Genomic DNA, 19,644 nt, shown 5'->3' with positions numbered 1-19,644 from the left:
TAGTCCCAGTTCAGGGGTGACACACTTACGGCTTTACCTCCAAATAAAGTGTTTTAAATAATCTGGCTAAACTGTTAGTTTGGTAAAAGCCATCGGATTAATCTGACAGCTAGTGTTTCTTGTCCCATGGGGCCTTTTTGTCTTTATATTTGTTTGTTTTACAGGGACAATTGTACCAGATTTAGCCATAAACTAATTTACATCTGTTGTCTCCGGGCAGGAAACACAGAGAAAACATCTTGGAGTAAAATAAATTATGCTTTAACCACAGCTGCTCATGCTGTAACACACACAGTACACATTAGTCTTTATGCGTGGAGATGGTGTCACAACAAGCTAATGCACATATCTTGTAAATTATTTCAGGTTACTGGGTGTCTCCGAGCCAGGAAAAGTCACGCACAGTTGGAGGAATGATTATAGTTCAGTTTTCCTTTTCTCTAAATGAGCTGTTATTGACAGATTGATGATTAGAGGGAAACCAGAGTTCCTGGCAGGAGTTGACAGAGTGCCTACCAACAACAGCAACTGTTGTTATATAGCAAATTCACCAAACAAGTAGTGATTAGTAAGGCATGTAGAGGAACAGAGATGTGTGAACACAAAAGGTGGGGTTTGACTTGCTAATCTGAAACCAGGTAACAGGAAACATCAGGGGAGTGTCTGAGATATCTGAGCAGCTAAATCAAAATAATTCCAGGACTTCATTTAGTTTCCAAATACCTGGATATCGCTGTTATATTTCAGTTAATTTCCTCTGCTGTGAGCTCCATTACAGCCTCAGCTCTTTGGGGTTTGTCTCGAGCAGCTTCACAGTGAGAACGTGTTTTCTCTTGTAGAGCCAGGTGGCTTTGGTGGCTGAGACGATGACAGCAGATCTTTCTCTCCCTCTCTCTGCCCTAATAATGCCATCAGAGCTGCAGCTCCAGGTTAACGCGCTGGTCACAGACAACACTTTCATGCCCTGTGGAAACTCGTATTTTATCGAGCTTGTTGCGACCTGCTGATCCCGGCGCTTTGATGACCTGCAGTAACTCTCCGCAGCACCTTTTGGCAACTTGAACCTGCACGTGTGAGGGCGTTAATCCAGAACTGCTACACTTCAAACACATTGTTCTCCACTAAAAGCGCTTCATTTATCCCACTGAAGAACCATTAGACACGTTTCTCTTTGGTGTGGAGAGAAGGCTGCAGGGTCAGTGGAGTAAATCACTGATCACTCTGGTTTATCATTAGGAAACCAATAAGTTTATCTCTAATAGGTACTTCTAATGAGGTCCAGGATGTACTGTTAAACCCTACAGCCAAAGCTTGAAAGAGGTATTGTTCTCCTTAATCTGTGGCTAGTTATCCCTGCTCGACCTCTTCATATAATCACTGTAATATCCAAGATGTATCTTAAAGCTGCCATATATTTTTTTTTTCATATTATCATGATAAGGTTGATAAGACAAACATGTTAGCCTTTTTGCGTTGAGGGTCCGGCCACCAAGTTCAATATTTACTCTCTTTTTGCTCTCTTTTGGTCTTCATTATCTCGACTTTGTTTACCAGCTTTCTAACTTTGTCTGTTTGCCAAAACCGAGGCTGATGAGAGCAGTAAGAGTGAGTCAAAGCAGTAAAATGGCTGTAAAACAAAAAAAAAATGCTTAAAGACGCTAAAACGCTTAATTTCAAGCGACCTCTGTCACATCACATGTGGCCATTCGATCCATTGTTTATATAAAGATAGTGACTACAGCAGCTTTAAATATTGATATTAGTTCAATCGGTTATGAGAATGATTCATAACTCATATACATACATGGGGCACAGACGTGACGTGTCACATAGAGTGGGTTTTTTTACTTGCTACACAGGCACAAAGTCAAGGAAGGATCCTTGAATGGCTGAATTTCAAGGTGCTACAATCATCATCAAATCCCGCCTAAGAACTGTTCCATTGTCAAGGATCCTTCAAATTCTGCTGAGGACTGAGTCCTTCTTTAGAGAAATTTGAAGGATGCATGTGTGTATCCTCAGCAAGTACGCACAATTCTTTGTGCACAGTTTACTGGAAGAAGCCCCTGTGCCAGCAAAGCTCGGCGGGGATTAAATAAATATGTCATTTATTTGGATTAATTTCTCCAGGGGTTTTTATCATACAAGCATAAAAAATAGACAGAAACTTCATAATTTAACTTACTTCCAAATAACAAGCTTTTAAGAAAATAAAATTTAGATAAAACATAAAATCCAGAAATATATTCTCCCTAAAAGTTACATGACTCTGAAAATACTGACTACATTTGTTCAAATTGTACGACAACATTAGAGGGTAGCAAAATTATCACAGTACCCCGAAACCCCCTCAGTCTGCTAATGACGCACAACTTGGGACACTCGTTAGCCTGTTCCAATGTGTGTTCACCAAATGCTACGACGGACTCTTGCCTTGCCTTCGTAGGATCCTTCCTTGGAAGGACCCATCCATCCTACCAAGGAAGGATCCTCAACTTTGAGAAACACCATCTGTGTCTGTAGCGTGTGGTTGCTGCCAGCTTCACTGTATGCATGTTCAAGTTTGCCAAGTTATAAAATCCTGCAGTTGGAAAGGCAGGGTTTGGAAGTGTCGGCTATTTTAACTGGCACTGGCTACATTAACAAGATCGTTTTAACCACATGATGCTTTGATTTGATTGATTTATTTTCATGTGAGGTATAAAGAACACACAAATTTGCTCTGCTGTTTTACATGGCCTCTGGTACAAGGTATTTAAACAGGCTGTACTCTTCTATGTAGTCTTTACCTGTTGGAGGGCTACGGAGTGGCATGTAGAGAAGAAAAAATAGACCCCCCCGCATTAAAATATATAAGGCAGTACGAGGTTAGCGCAGGCAAGCACAGCCTCTGTGGTCAGTTTAGCCTCTTCAGTTTACTATAATGGATACACTGTGCTGCGGGCGTGCTGCATGTCCCATGTATTTTGGCCATTATTCTCACCTTCTACATGAAAAACAATGCACTGTTCTACAACATTATTTGGTTGATCATTTATGATGCTTTGACATTAATATGTTTATTTTAACACATAACTTTTGCTACTTTTACACCGAGAGTTAACACTACTCTGGAATATTCAAACCCTTAAAACAGAGACCTCCAAAGACACTGCTGATCCTATTTTAGTTTTCAAATTCCAAGGTTGTGTTTTTAGTCTGGACGGACGGAAACGAAGACTTTTGAAAATGATGACGCAGACACCCACGCTTCCTGATTGGGTCTTATCAGTCAAAATCTACATACCCTTTGTGATTTCATCCTGCTTGTGTGGGTAACGTTTAGGCCTGACCCGAATGTTTCGAAGCTTTAACTGTTGCCGTGGTAATCAGCGTCCAAATCAGTATTTGAATGCTTCTTTTTTTGGTTTGTTTCTTCATGAGTAAACTGGTGGAGGAAAGTGAAAGGAGATGGCATATGTCAGACACACATAAGGGCATTGTCCTGCTTGTCAAGCAATTAATTTGACTGTCTGATGAGGACAAGGCACAGGTGAGACAAAGTCATTCAAATGACTAAGTCATTTGATGTCCAGATCTTACTTTAACTGGCAGCTGGATGTGGACCGCCTCAATTGCTACTGGCTTGCTAGTTGTTTTTTTTTAAGTTTTTAGCACTTTTATGGACTTCTACCACCTGCATGTGTGATGGCTGAGTGTGAACCTGAGTGTCGTTCATGTTGGAAAAAAAAGCATAGCTTCTAGATACACTACTAGGCCTCACCACTAGATACTAAGCAAGTGAAGGACTTGCTTCACCATAATATTGTATAGTATAGGTGCTTTGAGGTAAATGCTAACTTAGGCATGCTAACACCATGATGATGACAATGCTAACGTACTGATGTTTAGCAGGTGTAACCTTTACCATGTTCACTATCATAGTTTTAATGCTAACATTTGCTAATTAGCACAAAGTAAGGTTAATGGGACGTCATTGGGCAGGTGTGTGATTATAAACCAAAGGATTGGACAAATTGAGATGTTGACCTGATGGTGGTGATAGAGCAAAAGTCAGGGAATCACAAAGGTCAGTATCCTCCGGGGACCCTGAACATCTGGCCAAAATTTCAGAGCAATCCGTCCAATAATCACCGAGATATTTCAGTCTGGACCAAAGTGGTGGATCAGCCGACAGGTCGACGGCGATGGTTGGAGTCAGACCCAGCTCAGCCCGGCTCATGTTATTCACAGTCAGTCACCCTGCTCCTGACAGATTATTCCTCTCAGACCACCAGAGTTTCCCTCCCTGTGTGTTTCTCTCTCACTGGCCTGAAAGAATCTCAGACACCTTCAGGCTCAGATGTTGTCAGTCGGTTAATAAAACCTCCTGGTGGGAGACACACAGAGAGGAGTGAGGTCATACAGATTCACTCCTCTCTCCACCATCCTCCTCCAGGCTGTGGAGTGTCCACACCTCTGATTACCCCGGCCCCCCTGTGTGTGTGCTGATGGGGTGTATCGTGTGTGTTTTTGTGTAAAAGGATTATTAGAAAAAGGAAGCAGAAAAAGCATATGTGTGTGTGTGTGTGTGTGTGTGTGTGTGTGTTCACATGTGTGTGTGGGGGGGGGGGCCACCTATCTGAACTGAGGCATGGGACTCGCTATCTGTTTCTCATTTCGCCGGCGCTCTGTGGTTTTCCAGCAGTGACAGGCCTCAGAGTGGAAACTGGCACTAACGAGCAATTACATCCTGCCTGCCTGCCAGGGATTATGGGATTACAGACTGACCGGGCTTCAGTCTGCGCTCTCTTTCTGCACTCTCATTTTGTCATTCCCTCGCTTCCCTTTGTTCACCTTATCTCTGCTTTTAGACTTCTTCCATTCAGTGGTTCAATTATCTTTTTCTCATTTTTCTTTCCCCTGGACAATAAGCTGTTCTCTTTTATTTTAATTCTCTTTATTCTTATCACGTGATTTATTTTATTATCTAATTCCTTCTATCGCCTCTCCTGCGGCTTTTTCTCCTTTGGCTTTGTGGTTGCCTCGCGTAGTTAAGGCATGCTGTCGTTGACCGCTGAAGAGTGAAATTGTTTTAGTCGGAGAGGAGGAGAGAGCACATTTAACAAGAGAAAAAGACATTTAATGTGTATGAAGTTAAATGAAGCATGATGGAAATGAAAAACAGGAGAAGGAGATGAGAGAAAAGAGAAAGTGCAGCAAAAATATGACTCCTTCACGTCATATTAATGTCTAAAAAAGTGTATTTATATAGTCCAAAACAGGGGTGTCAGCTTAGGTTCACTTTGCTCTCTATAGCCCCACACCCATTTAGCTTTAACTGACTGGTTAATTTTTGGGGAAAACAAAACAAAACTCTAAATGATGCAAAATAGAAGAGGCCTTTCCTTTTAGTCCTGCGCTCTGTTGAGCAGGATTTATACTTGTGTGTCAGCTCTATGCAGATCTTACGCTGTAGCATACGCACATCGCCTACGCCATTGTGAGCATATTGTGCGGTGGTGTGTCTGTGCCACTCTGCAGTTACACCTCCAAAACACTAGTCGGCGGCAGTGTTTCTGTGAAGTGCCGTAAAGTTTAGTTGATTCAAAACACACATTAAACACACGTTAAACATGGTTCAGTAGCAACAATTTCAAACACAAGTACACAAATCAGCTTCACTATAACTCGCATCATTCACAGACAAAGCACTTGTCTTTATCTGGACACATTTTCCCCATAAATACAACATGCTAACGTTATTAGCACAAGCCTATGGCATTTTACATTGTATAAATTAGCCAAGCAGCTAATAAACTTTTCCTCCACTCATATGAATCCAGTGACAACAGCAACATTTAACAAAGGTAATGTCACAAAATTTGGCTCCATTACAACTCACAAGGTTCACAGACAAAACAACTGTCTTACACTAAACACGTTTTCCAAACAAACATAAAATGCTAACGTTATTAACGTTATTAGCACACGCTTATGGCATTTTACATTGTTGAATTAGCCTAGCGAATAATGGAGATTTCCTCTGCTCATGTGAAGCCAGGATAAAGACTTAAAATGCTGTTTTGTGGAGGCTTTATAGTCTTCACAATTTATTGTTTCTTATCTGTGAAATTAAAGTAAATAAAAGGGAAATGGCTTCATCTTACAAAAACAGACAGGAGATCTACGTCGCCTTGATGCGTAGTTGCATTCGGGGGAGGTACACGTCAGGCTACAGTGCTCAGGCTCTACGTTGAGGCAGAGCCTATGCTGTCGGTACGGCATCGAATTGATGCAACATTTAGAGGTGGTGAAATTTTAATGTACTGTGATGTCAGTGTCTTACTTTTTTTTTTCTTCTATTGGCTTTGCTGACAGACGGACAGCTAGCTGCTTTAACATACGGAAACATAGCACCCACTGCCCACATTTTAGTTTCCACTGGTTAGCTAAAGTTGCTACTCTGCACTGTGTACCTCGCAGATCGGATGGGAGCTAGCAAGCAGCACTGCTCATTCGGAGATTACTGCTGGTAACGCTTTGCTATGGAAACATGGTGGCCACCCTCCAGCTTCCCTCCAGGTCGTTCCAGTGAGTCGACAGCTTCAGACCCCTTTAGCATTGTTGACCATAGTAGCACTACTTGCCATGCTGACACTGCTAACAAAGCTAATACTGAAAATATAGTTAACAATGCTAAAGGGGAGTAAAATTGAGCAACTTACTCATCAGAGCTACCTAGGGGGAGACCAGCAGGTGGCCACTATGTTTCCACAGCATTGCTGTCCCATCACCAGAATGGTGGTACCAAAGATACTGTACCACTACAAGATGGCCCACCTACAATATACCCCCATTGTGTGAAATGGTATACATTTTCGTTCTTCAGCCATTCAAGTAGGCGTTGTCCCCCGTAGCCCAATCAAAGACGATGGAGAACTGCCAATCAAAGACGAGTATCCCCAACCTCGCTTGGTTATCGTAGATTAGCTGGGCTAACCGTTAGCCGTTAGCGGTGTCTGTAATAACTCAGTAGCTCAATAAACGGTCCGTGAAAAAAATATTTTCTCCAGCGGATATCTTAGCAAAGCAGTTTTGTGTTGCTATGTGTGGTATATATTCAGTTTTGGGAAATCACAATGTCTAGAAAGCATCAGTAGCTGCAGCTGACAGGGACAGCTAACAGCTCCAGTTAGCTCAATCATGTTGTAACTAAGATATCTGCTGGAAAAAAATATTTTTAGTAATCCAGTATCTTTGGTGAAACTGCACTGATTTCAGCACCAGAGAGAAGATATCTGTTGCCAGATCTCGCGAGAGTACGTTCATTTCTCCCACTGAAGTCAATGGACTCAGGACCTGCTGTTAGTCTCCTAAAGGGGCGTGGTGGTCGCGAATCCCACGTGACACTGATACAGGAAACTGACTCGCAGTGGACCGTCTTGGTTTATCCACCGTCTTTGGTGATACCAGGCCTCCAGGAAGTGCGGAGCTTTGAGGCCAAGTTTTTGTAGCAGCCAAACACCGCAATTACAGCTTCAAAGTCCATCACATGATGCCATGGGCCCAACATGACTTTTTCCAGAAGACTTAAGAGTGTGAAAGAGACGTCTGTGAATCAGTTCATACACTTTTTTTAGCATCACAGCCTTCGCGAAATGACCCTTTCACTATCTGGATTTGAACCATTTTGAGAAAGAGTGTACAGCCCGGTCCGGTGGGGACGAGTTCAATCCGCACAGATGTCTCACCTTGGCTCTGCCTTCTCCATGCTCTTTCCTACTTTTTGATCCATCTAATCTTCACCCTTTGGCTCCCACTCAGAAACCCCCAGACGACTATTACTCCCACTCATAGTCTGAAGTATGTGAATCAAGGTATTGTATTGTCTAGTCCTAAACTGAATGGTGAGTCTAGAGGAGCCGCAAGATTAAATCTGTTTATCTCCCATTCAAGTTAGCTGGAAGAAGATGGCTCACCCAGTGGAAGACTCTAGTGAGCTTGCTCTGTGGGCTTAATGATATCATTTTATATGCGGCAGTTGAACATTTTTGGCTTCATGTGCCACAGAGCAACTTTTTTAGAAATGAACGGGGTACTGTCTCCAATGCTGTATCCAGGACTCCTTATACATCCATGGGTGGTACTAGCAGTAAACTCTGAATGCTTCTAGCTATCTCCCACCCGACCAAGTTAGTGCGCCGTGAAGATTGGCAAAATTAACCTAAAGTACAACGTGTAACCGATCAAAAATATTCTCCGTGGTTGACCAATTAAAGTTGTCTGTTGACATCCTTAGTCCAAAATCCGAAAGTTGTCTCAGAGGAGTTTTCATAGACTCATTACTCAGATAAAGATAAAAAAACATTCAACAAGTCGGGGTCTGAGGACTTGCCGTTACACCCTGAGGTCTCTTGTATGACATTTTCTGAAAAGACATTGAGCTCTGTGTATAGGAGGCTACAGGCAGGATTAAAGCAAAGTTACAAAACAAGTTTTTCACACTGCTCTGGATGCATATATGCAGAGCTTAGGGGCACATGTAAGTACAGCAGATATCATCACGTTCTGTGGGACCTCCGCAGGTTTCTCAGTGTCTGGTAGTGATCAGACAGCTCTCCTGGTGTTCTGCCTCTCTCTCCTGCATCTCCTCTTACACTGCAGGTGTCTTTTATTGAGCCAGCAGTGATTTACTGTACTCTTGTTTTTCTCCTCGCTCCTGCAATCAGGCACCGCGGTAGTGACAGGTTAAAGCTGGAGGTCAGATCATTCCACGGACGTGCACGCGCGCACGGCAGAGAACAGAGTACGTCTCTAATAGGAGGTCATTATCAGAGAAGTTTGGCTTTTAGAGGGAGGCGAAAAACCGGAGTGCTTGGAGCTTTCTTTTACAAGGTGAGAGGTTTATGGAGGCTCTGTGGGCAAAGCTCAGGTCTGAGGATGTAATCGTATACAGTAGGCACCAAGATTACTAACCAGAAACATGTCTGCTATGTCGCCCTGCTTCTTTTCTTAGCAAAGATGTGTCTCTGTTGAAAATAGCTGTATTAATAAAAGTCTGGACTACGTATTCGAAAGCAGTAAACATTGAATTATAGCATTATTCATGCAGCTTTACGAAGGCACAGAGCAGTAAAGGGTTTGAAGTTTGACTGCTGTCAGCCAAATGTGCAACAGATTTTTGTAAGACTTTAATTTGATGCCTTTAAGGCTGATTATTAATCACGGTGACAGACTTTACATAAAACTTTTGGATTTATGTTTGGACAGTTTAAAGCACACAAGAAAATATGTTCTTGTTTCATATTCAGCTTTGTTGTTCATTGGACCTATTGAGCTGGTTTAATAAATGAATGTTGAATAAAATATATTTAAATATGTGATTTAAAGGTAGTTTAACCACATCAAATCATGGGAATATCACTAGAGTCAGATTTCCCTTATCTACTGAAATTAGCCTCGAACCCGCTAACATTTTGCAATAGATTCCTCTGCCATTGCAAGTAAATGAGTATGCCTTTCTGTTTTTCCCCTTTTCTGGTGTGTCAAGTTCGACATCACAGACGCAGCTGAAAACAGGGTTAGCAAACAGAGGAAAGCAGTGTGGAGGCAGGAACATTTTTGGTGGCTACTTTTTTACTATATCTGTTACTAATTCAGTCACTCTTTCAAACTCGGTGCCGACTATTTGAAACAATGTTAGAGGGTGTTTGGACAGAGACAGATAGAATTTGTGGCTGAGATGAGAAAGAATTGTAGAAGCTACCAAACTGATTGTGTCCAACCGGGTGTTGTGTTTCCATTAGTGCCAATCAGAGGTTGACCAGTTGGGAACCAGTGCTCTAGTAGTACTAATATCATTAGGTCGGTACCCTTACAAGTACAGAGTTTGGAACCCAACCGTGGTAAAGACTCAAAGTAATCCCTCTCAATTGTCACTTTTAAGTCACTAGAAGTGTGTGGCATTGTATCTGTCAGTAGAGACCCTGCCCCTACTTGTATTTCTGTATTGTCTTCTGGTTTTGCTGTTTTCGGGATGTTCCTGGGCACAGCAGGCAGGTGAGGTCGGTGCCAGACTGTAAACAGCACGCAACCAAGAGGAGGCTACGAAAATCGCAGACACAGCACAGAAAAAATGACAAACAAAAAGCCAAGCAGAGTGAATTTGACTTTCAGTTTTGCTGGTGATACTGTTTACAAACAGTGTCTGACAATTCCTGCATACTGTACCTTTAACTAAATTTTGATGAAATATGTATTTATATATATTATATTTTGCATAGAAAATGCTGACAGTGATGGATCATAACTTTCCTAATATCAGTGCTTTAGTGCATGCTGCTCAGTATTCGTGATAGTCAGTGAACTGATGTTACTTCACTGCTGACAACCTCTGTTTTAAAGCTCATACCCTGCTCTTATACCTCGTAAATATCCCTCAAACAAAATCCACATCCATCCTCTCTGAGCACTTAAACAGTATTTGTAAAAGCAATTCAGAGCAGCAGAATAAGCTCTGGAAATAGTAACTGGCTCTGGCTTTATGGGTTGTACTTGCTTCAGGAGGGCTTTCCCACTTAACTAACTGTGAACAACAACTGGAGCGCAGAGGACCAACAATGCAAATGGAAGGTGACAAGAACTCCTGCTCTCCCCGCTGCAGACATCCAGCCTGATGGACAAACCAAAGGCTTTAATCAGTCAAACAAGGAAGGAACACATGCTCGGCTTCTCTAAACACACGTAGAAACACGCGCATGTTGGATGTGAAGCTGCGCACACACACCATCAGCAGGCTCGTGTCAGTCTGGAGCTCTTCAGGACCAGTGTCCTGCTCCTGCTCTCCACCTCTCCACTCCCCCACCCACCTCATCCCCAAAAAGGCTGGAGGCTTCGGGCTGTAAACAGCTCCAGAGTGCTGGAGTGAAATGAACCAGCAGACAGGCCCGTGTTGACTCCCAGCTCGCTGATCTAAAAGGGGCTAAACACTCCCAGCTGTAGCGGTAGGGACTCTGAATGGCACCTCTCTTGAGACCCAGCAAGGATCTATATGCCTCTGTCCCGCCTCGCACTAGGTTTTAAATCAGCTCGGAGACGGAGGGAGATGGAGGGCCGAGGAGTCAACACACTTTGGTTTTAGGTTGCAGCGGTGGCATGCACTCTGTCTGTGTGGCTGATTTATGCTCACTTTGTCTTCCCTCGTCCCTCTGTTCTCTCTCCTGCCCCTCAGCCTCTGTAACTTTGCTTTCCACTGCATCGCTGCAGCTGAAATATGCCGGATTACATAAATGCATCAACAGGTCTTATCGTGACCTGTGATCTGTAACCTTTTGTCAGTCTTCCATCTCATTGCACAGACAGAACTGCTGGGATTGTTTTCAACTGTTATATAAACATGGTGCACTACATATCGGCGAGATCTACAAATACACGCCTGAATACGTTACTATGGGCACGCAGTGTTGATGTAGGTCAGCGCCGAGGTTATGCAAAGCATCGCAGAGATGATAGATGTGGTTTTAAAGATGTTGGAGGGATCTGTGGGCAGACGCTTGTTTCAAGAAATTGTTCATGTCAGATTGGTGCTGAGATGAGAGCTGAATTGATGAGATGATTAACGAGCAGGCAGGTTGACTTACATTTCTCAAAACAGATGTACAGGAGAAAGAAAAGTGAAACGCGGAGTATAAAGAGGCAAATCAAGAGTGTACAAAGAACAAAATAAGATGTGAAATGTGACAAGAGGCCAAAGGAAGGTGGGATTTACATTGCTTTTCAAGGGTGTGCAGTAATTTGGGTTCTCGGAAAATTTGTAAGATGCTTGGGACGGCGAGAAATTCTCCCAGTGGTCAGGAGGCCCCCTCAACTCCCTGAATACAATGAATTGAAATTAAATGCATCAACCAGTTTTAAACTAATTGGACAAAACAAGCATTTGAAGATATCCTACTGGGCTTTGGAAAATTGTGATGGCATTTCTCACTGTTTTCTGACCTTGTATAGACTTAACCTGTGGTTTCTAACCTGGGGTTGGGATCACCATATGAGGTCGTGATAGACACATATGGGGACATGAGGAAAGCAGAAAAAACATATCCACAATAAAAAACTTGTTTTGTTTCTGTAATCTTTGTTTTTTCCCTTGTAAATTAGGATTTTATCTGGACAGACCTTAAAGGAGAACTTCAGTATTTTTCAACCTGGGCCTTATTTCCCCATGTTTATGTGTGCGTATGATTCATGGGTACAACTCGTTCTAAAATTGGTTCAGTATTGAGGGAGGCGGATGCAACCGGGAGCCACGAAACGAGCTAAAACGGTAACGGGGCAAATGCGTCCCGTATAAGTTTGCGCATTAAAAGTGCTTTTTTTCGCCACTGACCGGTTCAGATCGCCAGTGCTATGAGTGCTATGAGTGGAGTCAGCTGTCAGTCAGTGTTGGAGCAGAGAGGGGGAGGGCGGCCCCGCTGGGTACTGTAAGTGAGTATGTGTGTGTGAAGTGTGTGTTACGCTAGAAGAGTCAGAGGACAGAGTCTTTTACGTGCTACCCCCTGGAGTGTTACCGGAGTTTTTGGAGTGCTCAAATAAACGGGACTTTTTCCCGAACACAAGAGCAGGATGTCGCGCAGCACCCCGTACAGCTTTCATAGGCTGCCTTTGTCGGACAGCGAGATGCTAAAGTTGTGGCTAGTTGTGCTACAAATGGATGCTAACACTCCTGTCCAGACACTGCGCCTTGCAGACAATCGGGTCTGCAGTGCTCACTTCTCCTAAGATGACTACTGCCAGCCGAAGAAGAGAAGACATCCAATCCCGAAACACCTCTTCCTCAAGAAAACGGCTGTCCCACAAGTAGAGAGAGCTACAGACATAGTGGAGCAAAGCTCGTGACGTCACACAGCCCGGAGGTAAGGGAAATGCTAGTATGCTATTTACAGAGATAGCACTGGCCATCTGAACCTGTCAGTGGCGAAAAAACACACACTTCATACACACATACTCACTTACAGTACCCAGCGGGGCCGCCCTCCCCTCTCTGCTCCAACACTGACTGACAGCTGACTCCACTCATAGCACTCATAGCACTGGCGATCTGAACCGGTCAATGGTGAAAAATAGCACTTTTAATGCACAAACTTATACGGGACGCATTTGCCCCCGTTACCGTTTTAGCTCGTTTCGCGGCTCCGGCTGCATCTGCCTCCCTCAATACTGAACCAGTTTTAGAACGAGTTGTACCCATGAATCATACGCACGCATACACATGGGGGAAATAAGGCCCAGGTTGAAAAATACCGAAGTTGTCCTTTAAGAAAGCATCAAAGTAAAACAGCGGAGGAACAAAACTCTTTGAACAGGTCACAAACAGACTGTGTGCAACTCAATTGCAATAATAAATGTTGGCATTGTAAGTTTCTGCACACTTATTGTTAGGAAAAGGTCATGTTTTGGCTTAAAATACCCAGTTTTGGTGCCACAGTCACAGCTGGAAATGCTGGGATGAGTTGCTAAATAACAATTGGATGCCAGTTAACCTTAGAATTGATTTTAAGATTCTTTTGATAACTTTTAAAGCTCAACATGGTTTAGCGCCGCATTAAATAGCTGAGCTTCTGACTACCTGCTCCAAGTCGTGACCTGAGATCCTCAAGCCTCCCCTCACTAGTCGTCCCTAGATCAAGGCTGGTAACTGGAGGTGACCTGGCTTTTGCCATCAAGGCCCCAAGGCTCTGAAATTCTTTGCTTGAGGGGATAAGGCTGGCTAACATTACACGTTTTTAAATCATTGCTTAAAACATATTTTCATGGGAAAAATTTCCCCTTTAATGCCTAATTTGTACTTTTGTTTTTTGTAACGTGTGTTTTATTTCCTTTGTATTTATAAACCTTGTTTAGCTAAGTGCCATATAAACATATATTATTATTATTATTATTATTATTATTATTATTATTTCATATAATATTGTTATTTGTTGGTCTCTAAAGCTCCGTTCAGACCAAAGATTCGTGAGGAGAACAGTTGAAATTCGCAACTGCTGGGGCGTTGGTAGCTTAGTGGTAGAGCAGGTGCCCCATGTACAAGGCTGTTGCTGCAGCCTGTGGCCCTTTGCTGCATGTCTCTCCCTCTCACTCCCCCCTTCACGCTTGACTGTCCTATTGATTAAAGGCAAAATGCCCCAAAAAGTATCTTTAAAAAAAAATAAAATAAAGAAATTTGCACCTGCTCACAATGCGCCGTTCTGCAATTTTCTGAAAACCTGCCAGTTTACACCAATGAGACATGACGAGACATCTCCATAGCAATGACTCTCAGTTAGTTTGTAGCTTCTTAAAATATGAATGAGGATAGTGATAGTGAGATACTTGCTTCAGCTTCAGATGGATCATATTCCCAAATATGCCACAATAACTTAAGTTACCAGCGCTCATTGTGTGTGTGACATTCAGCGAGCAGCAGCAGCTACCCAGCATCCAACACCAACACACTGTGAGGACAGAGACCAACACACATGTCAGCAGCTGCAGGAATGTAAATGAGACAGACTTGGCTTTGGTGTGATGGAGGGCTGTTGTCAGAGAATGCCAGCAAGTGAACACAACTTGGCCAGCAGACTTGGCTACAAGCCGACTGCCTGTTCAAACAGGTGATGTGCCTTAGTTCTAAAACCAGCCGCTGGCGACTTGACAAGCTGAGTCACAGGTGACACCATCAACTGGCTTGAGTTGAGTTTAGACTAGTAAATTCACACTGCTGCAACTTACGTCTGTAAACCAGGATTTCCCCACACTTTCATTTGTTTGTGGTACTACATTGTCGAGGCTGAACACACTCAGGGCAGAGATAGAGCAACAGAACATCAGGCACATTGAAAGTGAAACATAACTGTTTATCCTACTGAGTCTAAACGTTTGCATTCACTCGCAGCAGCTGCTCCTCTTATCCATAGATCTGATCTGATCAGCTCTGAAAGGTGGGACAGATCAATTATCAACCCCACTACCCAGATAGCACACATACATCTGGCCGACGTCGGCCCGATGTATCAAGTTTAGATCGTTAATCAAAAATGACCATGCGACGTTCAAACGATCAATAAAAAGCTGCGCTCAGTGGACGCTCCTTTATTAATATTCATATGCTTCGTTAACTACGACCTATATTCATTTAGATTGGACCTTTCAAACTACAAATATTTCACCATCCAATGTGAGAAATCAATGCTAACATTCAAAAATAGCTGACTGTTACCCTATTTTGTGTGTAAGTGTGCACAATGAAGAGACAAAAGTCAATTTGACAAACTTTATTTTCAAATTTCCACATATCTGGCCAGTCCGCTTCTCCTGGCAGCCTGCAAGAGACAGAAAAGATGAGGAGCACGTAACTTCAAGAAACAAATCCCAACTTCACCACTGTATTTTTTTTTTAGCATTTCAGCTGTCTTTTACCCAGATTGAAGGCTTTGGGTCCATCACTCTCCTTAATTTTGTGTTAAAATGGTTAAATAACGGGATCCGGCGTTAACTCTGTTAACTGTTAACAGCAGCTCAACAATCAGTCCTTCATCTCGGAAAAACAGTGGTTTCAAAACTGCGCTATTTCCTGTAGCCACCGGGGCGGTTTGCTTTGCAGAGGAGGAGACCTCGACTGATAAATTGCCCATAAAGACCTCCACGCTCCTCTCCGCTCTTCTTACCCACACTTGAGCACCCGTCCAGGGCCCCGGAGGTCAGGCCGGGGGGGCGCGGGACCACGGGTAGCAGCTCTGGGCACTTCCACTTTAACCTAAAAGGAATTCCGCGTTCAGTGGCGACTTCCATATGTGGGCAGACATTCTACGGCACTGGACTGACCAAAAGCCAATGTAACAGACACGTTTGATGAGCTAGGACAAAAGAGTATTAAATTTAAAGATATCCGCCCATGCGGCAGACGTTTGTCAGATGTTATAAATTCAGGGCCAATGTGTCGTCCTCAGGCCGACGTCAGCCAGATGTATGTGTGCTATCTGGGTAGTCACAAACTGCTCATGGTGAGCTCCACCAGTGCTGTGTTCATGGACCCCCCATCATCAGCTACTGCAACACATACACTCAATTCTGTGGGAAACACTGTAGCGTTCTGAAATGGTTTTGTCTCAACATAAATCTTTGGTCTGATCTGGGCTTAACAGTGGTCTGCAGCTTGGCAGCCATCAACCTCAGGTGTCATGCCTGTCATGCCAGCCACCATCCCCTCCACCTCCTTGATAGCAAAGTCAGCTCATGTACATGCAATAATAACTACGTCACTTCAGAAATGATATGATAGTATGAAATGTACAAATGTAACGCATCCCTGTGTAAAGGGTTACCAACCAAAAAAGTTCAGCAATCACTGGACTTGACTTTGGATGATTCACCGAAAAACAATCCAATAGCAGTGCAGCTGCCCGGTCCACCACTTTGGCCCAGACTGAAACATATCATCACATGTCAACAGCCGTTGAATGGATTGCTGTGTAATTTCGTGCAGATGTTCATAGTGCCCAGATGATGTATCCTAATGACTTTGGTGAACCTTTGACTTTTCCTCTCTTTAGAACCGATACAAGAAAAACGACAAACACGTAATTTTCTACTCCCGTTTTTGGAGTATGTGATACTCTGACCTCGGCTGAGCTCCACATTTTGGTGGCCACAAAACAACTCGATGACCTCATGCTACGGGACGTGTGGTTGCTCCGCAGCCAGCATAGTCCTCCACACTGCACGTACTATATATAAACATCTGCATCCGTGACACTTCTTATCACCTGTCCTGCATCTCTGTGGTTTTTTTGTCTGGGACCTCCGCGAAGTGCTCTCGCTATGCCTGGTTCCCCCCGCTTGTACCTCTGCCACAGGAATGACCCTGAAGAATGCCTTTGACAAGTGTATCGCAGATGCTGCCTTTTGTTGCCCGACGGGGGCTGTTTGCATGAATGTATGAACCGACAAGCCGACACTGGCCACGCTAGCTGGCAGCAAACACAGGTCTTGTACTGAAGCAGCAACAAACACGCCGTCTTCATGCATTGAGGACGTGATTTATGTGACATGTCGGCTTGCTCAGGGGCCCACTGGCCTGTTTTTATTTTTACAGTATCTGGACAATTGTGAATGTATAGACATCATATTGCCCGCATGTTGTGTCTTTAGTTTATGTTAACCTTTTCAAGGGGAGGAGGAAAGTTGACAGAGTGAAGCCTTGTTCTTGTTCTTACATTCCTCTCTTTCTGTCTACCTCCAGGTGGGACCAGATTGAGGGTTTGGAGGAAGGATAGACAGGAGATTACCTCTGTAATGTCAGCAAAGGCCAAGGTTTGTCATAAACACGCACTGTTGCCAAAAGAGCACCTTGAACATTTCCTTTATTTTTATTTTTATTCTGCTCTTTCTTCCTCATATTGTCTGTCACTCCTTCTTCCCTCCATCTCCGTCTTTTCCTCACTCTTCGTATTTGCCGATCTTGCCTTATAATGAAATTACCATCTCTGCAAATAGCCCAGCCTTATCATTTTTCATTTCCACTGTACAGACCACTATAAACCAGAGGATGACTTATGTGTAGGTATAAATTGTTAATGAAATCCATCCCCACAAGGCTCAGGACGGAGCTTTCCATAAAGCCGTGTCAGCGCCGAAGCTTTCAGTGCTGAATTCTAAACCAGTGGACGGAGCTTGAGCCAGGGCGGAAAGAAAGCAGACTTATTTGACTCGCGTATTACTGAAGAGTGAGATAACTTTTGATGAAAGGGGCTTAACACAAAGTCCCGCTGCAGCTTGTTTGAAGGGCTTTTGAAGGGCTGTGTGTTTTATATGCTTTTATGAGTATTATCTCATTTTCTTTATCTGTTTTCATATCTGCAAAGCACTCTGTCAACTCAGTTTTGTTATGAAGTACATGGTCGCCATGAAAGCAAAAGACCAAACAGCCTTTTCCTCTGGCGGTGACCATCTTGTCTTTGTTTAAAAAGAGAAAAAAAAGAAGAAGAAGAGAGCTCAAGGCGGACAGCTGAACTGTACATCACTCTGTAGTTTCTAGAAACAGCTGAGAGCAATGTGCCATCAGAAATCTACTGTGAGGAGTATTTTGATGTTTTTGGCATATTCCCTTTTTTGCTTTCTTGCTGATGAGAGAGATATCACTGTCATGTCAGTCAGCAGGTGCTTAGCTTGGCAAAAAGACTGAAAACTGAGGGAAGCAGAGCGCCTGGCTCCGTCCACAGGTTAATAAAAATACAACTACCGACATCTCTAAAGCTCTTGTTTGCTAAACATAACAATCTAGACAGGAGAGCTGTACGCCACTCTAATTCTTTCCTCCTAGAAGTACTTTATGAATCTACGGAAGCCCTGAGAGGCAAGAGAGGGAACAAATTAGGGTTATCAATTGTTTTCTCTACTGTGTTTATGACTGCGTAACAGGTGAAAAGAGGTTTTGTCAGGATAAAAGTTGCTTTTTTAATCTGTGAAAACAAGCTTTTTTCAGGATCAGTGTAATACTCATTTTGGCCACACGAGACAAGTTGAAACAGGCAACTACTTCCAACGTGCCGTCCTGCAACGTTCTAAAACCTGCTGGTTCACACCAATGCAACTAGAAGAGTATTAACCCAAAAGCTTAAAAAAAACGGTGGCACGGTGGTACAGTGGTTAGCACTGTCACCTCAAGAGGGTTCCTGGTTCGAACCTGGGGTGGGGGAGCCCTAGTGTGCAGAGTTTGCATGTTCTCCCTGTGTCAGTGTGGGTTTTCTCTGGGTACTCCAGCTTCCTCCCACAGTCCAAAGACATGCAGGTTAATTGGTGACTCTAAATTGTCCGTAGGTGTGAATGTGAGTGTGAATGGTTGTCTGTCTCTGTGTGTCAGCCCTGTGATAGTTTGGTGACCTGTCCAGGGTGTACCCTGCCTCTCGCCCAATGTCAGCTGGGATAGGCTCCAGCCCCCCCACGACCCCTAACAGGATAAGCGGTAACAGAAAATGAATGACTGAACTCAGAGTAGAGATCCTGACAAAAGTTTTTTTTAACCTACCAAAACCTTTTTTCCACCTGTTTCACAGATGAAAAAAGAAGAAGGAACTACAAAAGATTTTCCTGGCTTCATAAACACAGGAGAGAAAATGATTTAGATCAGACCCAGAAAATCGATCTCAAGATTTTTTCCTCACTTGCCTCTCAGAGCGTCCATATAAGATTAATATTTCCAATGGATCAAATCAGTATGTGAAAAAAGCTACTCCATTTCAGTAGTTAGAGTACTTTTAATTAGTTACTTTCCATGTCCTCAGCTTCATTTGTTATTCAAACTTTTAGCACGCAAGAAACTCAGTTAAACAAATCCCTCAGATTTCTTTTTCCCAGCTAACGTGTGTCCTCTGTCTCCTGTAGGTGCTGCTGTGGGTGCTCCTCTCTCTGCTGCCTCTAGTGGAAGGAGCTCAAATTAAAGCCGGTGCTGCTGGCGTGGGATCAGACTCGGGCCACACCGTGGGCCTGCTGGCAGGCCAGGAGGAGCGAGAGCTTCCTGTGACGCTGCCAGAGGTGGTGGAGGACGAGGAGCAGGAAGACGACAGCGACCCTTACTCTACTTGGCATGCTCTATATGGTACTGAAGCTCTTATGACAGTGTAATTTACAGCG

The 19,644-nt window shown here is 43.5% G+C and overlaps 1 protein-coding gene across 2 annotated transcripts in view; it reads left to right on the top strand.

The window, feature by feature from the left end:
• The window catches only part of LOC117271554 (uncharacterized), a 34,103-nt gene that overhangs the window by 10,911 nt on the left and 3,548 nt on the right, over positions 1–19,644 (top strand). For both annotated transcript variants that reach the window (XM_033649809.2, XM_078173209.1), the window contains 2 exons: positions 17,255–17,325; positions 19,396–19,609. In XM_033649809.2, the coding sequence (XP_033505700.2) occupies positions 17,255–17,325; positions 19,396–19,609 (285 nt within the window). The remainder of the gene's footprint in view (positions 1–17,254; positions 17,326–19,395; positions 19,610–19,644) is intronic.

The sequence above is a fragment of the Epinephelus lanceolatus genome, chromosome 12 (genome assembly GCF_041903045.1).
Source record: "Epinephelus lanceolatus isolate andai-2023 chromosome 12, ASM4190304v1, whole genome shotgun sequence".
In the NCBI taxonomy this organism is placed as follows: Eukaryota; Metazoa; Chordata; class Actinopteri; order Perciformes; family Serranidae; genus Epinephelus; species Epinephelus lanceolatus.
The sequence above is the reverse complement of the archived record's forward strand: the minus strand, read 5'-3'. Positions and strand labels throughout refer to the sequence as shown.